We start from the raw sequence: 6,633 nt of genomic DNA on the forward strand, positions 1-6,633 counted from the left end.
TCTTTTGCCTCTTCTAGTCTTCTTTGGTCCACCCCCTCTTCACATGCACCTTCTCAATTCCAACACCGTCTATTTTACCTCTAAAATTCTTTTTATATTATCTTTATTTTAACATATTATAACAAGTTTATTTTTCAAACTACTATCCTTACTCGTCGTGGATGGTCGGTTACCTATATATAATCATCTTTTATATGATATCATATGATGAGATCTTTTTTTGGTTTTTCACTCGGTGTTTGATATCATATTAGGGTCCGACTAATTAAGTCAGGTGCCGGAAAGTTTCACATCGGAGGGATAAAACACTCTCTAGCAAAGACGACTTCATACCAAGGACTCGAACCCGATGCATCTGATTAAGAATAAAAGAATACTTACTATTTCCTATTCATTGTGGCTTGCTTATTTGCCAACGGTGGTTTAGCTTACAATGTGTTTGTAAGCCCTCGGCCAAACGAGTATCACCACAACCCTTGTTGGTGATATGATGAGATTCTTTTTTACAGTATTTAGTGTGTATAAAGTTTAAACTTTCAACAACAAAAAAAAGTAAATACATGATATTTGCTTTCCTTTAGCAGATCAAAGAATGCCTCTTTAACAGTAAACAAGAAGGCAAGTTGAAAAGAAGAGTACATAGCGAAGCAATTCGGCGTGGCCTAGGTCTAAGTGCACACATTGTCACGCCTTCAAACTTTCTAAGTCTCTAATAATCTAATATTACTCTTTATCTATACTACCTTTTTAGCATCCCTATTACATTAACAACAAGGACTAAGCAAACTGAACTAATTTAACCTACATTAATGCAGCTCTAAATAAAACAAAGAACACTAAAACAAACCCTAACAAGAAAATTTTAAGTACATAATTTTTGCAAATTTTACCAAGAAGGAGAAGTACAAGGAGATCCAGACGAAGAAGAAGAGTTGTTACTATTGGAATCACTTCCTGAAATTACAATTGATCTAACATCTCTAAGTGAAACTGAACATGCCTCAGCTGGAAGTTTCTTCATTGGAGTTAATTGAACTGAAGAAGATGGACTAGTTGATGAAGAAGATGATATTCCATAATTTTCGTCGTCTTTCTCTGAAGAATTATCAATTGTTTCGAGATCAGAGGGCGATGAATTGGGTGTTTCAAAAGGCGTATCAACCATACTAGGCCTGAGTTTTTCATTATCATAAATTGGATTTGATATGTAAACAAATTGCTCCATAGTTGTACATGTACTAGTGCTACATTGTAGTGGCACTTCATGTACTAATTTAGGGGATTGAATTTGAACAAAGGAAGGATAAGGTGGAGAAGAATTTCGATTTTGCATTTCAAAATCAAAATATTTTTTAGGGTTAAGGTCTGTGTACGCCCCAGACTGCACTTGTGGGATTACACTGGATAAGCTGTCTTTAGGGAAGAGGAAATTTCTAGGAGCGTGAAGAACCCCTTGTGCATAGAAGCTACTAAGAATTGGAGCAATTGATTGATCTTGGTGACGTGGTGGTGGTGGTTGTGCGATGGAGGCTGACGTGGAATTTATAGTCGTTTTTGACCGTTGTCGGCGAAGAAGTAAGAGAGAGCAGAAGAACTCAGCAAGTAGAACTAAGACTAGACCTAGAACCATTGCAAGACTCACCACTATTATTAATACTGCTGCCATTTTTATCTTGGAAGTTCCCTTCATCTGTGTGTGTGTGTGTGTTTTGAGAGAGAGGGAATGTAGTAAATATATGGGATTTTTGAGGGATGAGGTAATTTTGGCGGGAAATTAACTTTTTTTCTAATAATGGTAGTGTTTTGGTTAGACTGAATTCACCTCAATTATTTTATTAGATACTTGCTATCACAGCTAAAATGAGGTGAAAGAAAATTACCTAATATTTGTCTCTGCTGAATTTTGAAGTCTGATATTTTATAGTTTTCACATATTTTATAGACCGTTAGACTGCACAATTACTACCAAAATTAACATTTTTACTATTGTAAGCTGCACAAAAACCAACATCTTTACTATTGAACAGCCTTTCTACTTACGTGAGGTAGGATAAGATATGTTGTTATAGTTGGCGAAATATGATAGAATGGAATCTAGAAAGCTATTTAACTCTGATAAAAACAAGCCTTTTCTGACGGTTAGAAGCCAAAATTCCAAACTTTATAAAAACTATTAATTTTTCTTCATTGCTTTGGAGTTGAACAAGTTGCAGCATCAAGCTGGTGTCTTTCTGAAGCTGACAAAAGAACCTTGTTTAAGCTGTCAGTGTCACCTAACAATGATACCAGCGAAATAATTTTTCTTTTTTCTTTTTTGGTTTTTCCTCATTTTAAAGAGAAGACAAATTTCCCTTGATTTTAATCTTATCCAAGAAAGAAACCATTCAAAGTTAGAAAATTGTTTTGTTCTCTTGACAGATCATTCATGTGTCATAGGTTCACATGCCTCGTAAATACACACAAAATATCAATGTCACGTATTGCTACCTATGCCAACGTTACAAAGCCAAAGCAAGCCCGGACTAGGCACAGGCTACCCAACCTAGGATAAAGGCACAAGTTTTTCGCACGTACACAACCCGGCCACAACGGCCGCAAGAAGTTGAACAAGCTAAGTCATGTGCTTAGCCGTCTCCGATTTGCCGACCGACAAGATCTCTGAGATTGACCAGCCAACTGGATTGGTTTGGCTATTCTTTTATATTGAAAATGAGTCAAATGTCTTCGCGAGTCACATTCTTCTAGGCTTCGCTGAGCGACATGGCATTTTTCTCAAGGATCCAATATGACCACTTAGGTCTATGTTGTCACGATATTGTTTTATGGAACGAGCGGTTTAGAAGTTCGGCCCGATTATTTTGATGTCGTAAGGAAGAGGTTGACCTTTCTAACGCATATTCAGTAGTACCGACATAGCCCCACTGATTTGTTTTCGATCGGAGCAGCATGCGCTCCCATGCGCACATCACCTAGTGGCACTACATATGCACAATGCAACACCTTCCCCTGCCAACATATTATTGACTCAAGCACAAATCTGTTGAATGATGATAGCTTGCTTACTCTCGAGCATTAGTTAGACGGGATCCCTTAACTTCGCTTATGCCCTTATTTATGCAGTAAAGAAAGCAAGTACGAGGGGCTACAAGCCTACGAGCAATGCCACCAAAAATGTAGTATTACCCAACCCCATATACTGAACGTACAATAATGCAATTGGATTTCTCAAAGCAACTCAAACCTCATCTACGTAACCTAAAAGTCAACATTATGGATCATGAAGTGGTAAAAGCTCTTCTTCACATGATCCACAAATGACTAGCTAGTAGAAATATATGGTAGAAAAATCAAGGTATAAATGATAAAATGAAGACTAAAAAACAAGGTAAGAAAAGTTAATGGGAGATTGACCTATGATTACAGGAGCATATATATCTAGAGTTTCTGTCCAGCATTCACGTGAATCCAGTAGCTTTCATCCTGCCCAATAGGGTTCACGTGGATATTGCTTAACAGAACCTCTAGATCCGCTCATGTAATCATCTGTAGTATTAACTTGAAGTTGTTGTAGAAACTCATAAATTCAAATCATGGATTTGCATCTAATGAATAACTCATGTTTTACTTGAAAAACATTAAGATACATATCTATAATTAATCTACAAAACATCTCAAGAGAGAAATGAGGAAATGTAACAGATAATTGTCTTGGTTATGAAGAACTAACTCGTGTCGAATCAACCTTTGTAGCACTGTACTCTGAGGAAGAAGCTCACTGTAAAAGAGAATTGTAGTGACTGAAGTTGCTGGTTCACTTGCTATAGATGTTACAAATCTGACCAAAACTCGAAGCATCAAGGGAACAAAAGACTGCATGTAAATTAACCCAAAAAAAAAAGAACAAAAAGGAACAGAAAAATGGTCAGAAACTTAATTAACTTGTTAGCAAAGTACTGTAAAAACTGTAGAGACACTAGTAAGTTCAATTGATTCGTAGACAAGATTATGCAAGAATTATAACAATGAGATTAACAACAACAACAACAACAACAACAACAATAACAACATACCCAGTGTATTCACACAAGTGTGATCTGGGGATCGGAAGATAGTGTGTACGCAGAGAGGCTATTTTCGATAGACACTCGGCTCAAGAAAAACATTTTAAAGCAAGATCGAAAAAGAAGCCATGTTGAAAAATAGTAGTAAAGAAACCATGTTGAAAATAATGAAGACAATAACTGTAACAACAGTAAAATATATAAAGCAGTAAGATTACCGAAGCAAAAAACAAAAACAGAAAAAAAAGGTAGTAATATGACTTAACCGTAGGATTATTTAGAACTTATGATTTTTTTGGTTATAAACTGGATTAACGTTTGTTTTCAATTTAAACCTTATTAACCTTTTAATAAGTAACACTTTATAGCAGAATGTCAGTTTAGCGATAGTTAATCATTGGATTGTTATATCCATATATAATGGATGTAGTATAAAATTATACCAAGATTCCCTAATTCTATATTAGTTTTACTTTCAAAAATACAATCTAATGAAGCACTCCTATAGAATAATTGAAAATTTATATATATATATATATATATATATATATATATATATATATATATATATATATATATATATACGTACGTACCATTTGTAGGTGACAGGTAATTGAGTCGTCGAAGAAATGAAGATGTATACAGAATATTATTTTTCTTGATTTCTTCGTGCTAAGACCAAAGGAATGTAAGATCAACTTTAATTTGTTGTGTTTCTTGAAGAGAAAGGAGGAGGAAATTAAAAGCCAGACATTGAGTTTCAATAATTGTGTAACGACCAATCTTGAGCTGACTTTCAGATCTACCTTTCAAGTGCACGAGTCAGTTTGCTAGCATTCATGTGTTAAAGACATTTTTGGAACCCTAGTTTCATCCTTTAGTCAATATACATAAATTATACATTAACTATACCTATAGTTAATGTATCAAAAAAAACTATACATATATTAACTATTTTTTCGATGAGCGACTATGCAATGTAAAAATTTCTTTCGGACCAGCGAAACAACCAAGATGAAAAAAGGAGGAAAAATATTATCTGTTGAGAGTGGGATTTGAACCCACGCCCTTTCGGACCAGAACCTTAATCTGGCGCCTTAGACCAACTCGGCCATCTCAACATTGAATACTAAGGTCGACTAATAAACTTAATGTATTTAATATTATCTTATAATTCTTCTGGACTTGTACAAAAAACAAAAACAGGTTAATAAATGTATAATCCACAAGAAGATGCAATTAAAATATGTTTATCAGATTAGGTGATTCATATATATAATAGTAAGTATATTAACTATTAAGGATTGAGACATCTGCAACATTAATTAGTGTGGATAAGAGTGTAGGCCTTAACTTATAGGCCCATGATATAAAAGCCAGTACTGATTTCCAAACCTCTTTTTTCGGGTTATATTATCCTAATATGTCAAGTTTTAGCTAATTCTTCTCTTTAGTCCTATGTATACATGAAGTATTCCACTATTTGCACTAGGTTTTAGCCTTTTAGGTCTAATTAGGTTATCATTGTGCTATTATAGTTTATGCATAATCAATTCTTACAAGGAACTGCTTGTGCTTAAAGCAGTTCCTTGCTATCATTGTGCCTTATCACAAGCAATGATTTCAACTTATGCATAATCAATAGTATTATTTTTACAAGGAAATACTTGTGCTTAGCAGCTTGTTTGGATATTTGTTACCTATTGTTTCATAATTAAAATATTGTACTTGTGAGCACCTAATTTTTGACTATATTTGAATTTTTACCACCTTCTACTATGTAAATATTTTTAGAAATTTAATATATATATTTTTAGCTTTGTTATATTTTTTTATAGGGTAAGAATTAAAAATAATTTAAAAGGTCAAATTATTACTATTAGTATTTTTTTTATTTTTTTATCTTTATTTTAAAATAAAATAAATTTAAAAAAACCAAAAAATTAAATATTTTTTAAATTTTCAGATGGGAATAAAATAATAAAAAAATTAAAAGTATGAAATAAAAAAGTAAAAGTAAAAGTAGGTGGAAATTATTTAATAAAAAAGTAAAAGAAAATGAAAAATTAAAAAAATAAAAATAAAAGAATGTGGAAATTTTAAAAATGAAAAGAAAAAGAAATTTGGAATTAAAAAAGAAAAGTAAAAGAAAGTGAAAATTAAAAAAAAAGAGTAAAATAAGTGGAAATAAAAAATAAAAAAAAAAGTAAAATAAGTGGAAAATAAAAAGAAAAGTAAAAAAGTGGAAAATTAAAAAATAAAAGTAACGGAAAGTGGGAAATTTATTTGTTTAAAAAAAAAAAGAAAAATGGGAAGTGGAAATTTTTTTAATTAAAAAATAATTTTAAAAAATCTGAAAAATTTCCGAATTTTTTTTCTATAAATAGAAGAGAAATGTGAGGAGAAAGAGGGGAGAGAAGAAAAAAAGGTAGGAGGGAATGGAGAAAAAATATTTTCTTCTTCTACGCTAAGGAAATTTGTACTCGTGTTATTCTTTCTTCCTCTTTCTTTCGAAAAATATATCCAAAAAGGAGCAGCAAAACCAGCTGCGAAATAGCTCGAAAACAGCTTC

At 32.7% G+C, this 6,633-nt stretch overlaps 1 protein-coding gene, 1 long non-coding RNA gene and 1 other non-coding gene across 3 annotated transcripts; all 3 read right to left on the reverse strand.

Annotated features, from left to right (window-relative positions):
* Positions 1 to 886: 886 nt before the first annotated feature.
* LOC104105863 (uncharacterized) lies at positions 887 to 1,666 on the reverse strand. The gene has a single exon (XM_009614276.4). It carries the CDS (start codon positions 1,664 to 1,666, stop codon positions 887 to 889), a length of 780 nt encoding a protein of 259 aa, XP_009612571.2.
* A 1,916-nt stretch (positions 1,667 to 3,582) lies between these two features.
* Positions 3,583 to 4,855, reverse strand: LOC108946788 (uncharacterized). The gene is made up of 2 exons (XR_001971142.3): positions 4,655 to 4,855; positions 3,583 to 3,870 (listed from the first exon to the last, which is right to left on the reverse strand). It is a non-coding gene; the product is annotated as an uncharacterized lncRNA (long non-coding RNA).
* Positions 4,856 to 5,101: 246 nt separating this feature from the next.
* Positions 5,102 to 5,182, reverse strand: TRNAL-AAG (transfer RNA leucine (anticodon AAG)). Its single transcript has one exon. It is a non-coding gene; the product is annotated as a tRNA-Leu (tRNA).
* Between the last annotated feature and the right edge of the window lie 1,451 nt (positions 5,183 to 6,633).

This window comes from Nicotiana tomentosiformis, chromosome 6, assembly GCF_000390325.3.
Source record: "Nicotiana tomentosiformis chromosome 6, ASM39032v3, whole genome shotgun sequence".
NCBI classification, from domain to species: domain Eukaryota; kingdom Viridiplantae; phylum Streptophyta; class Magnoliopsida; order Solanales; family Solanaceae; genus Nicotiana; species Nicotiana tomentosiformis.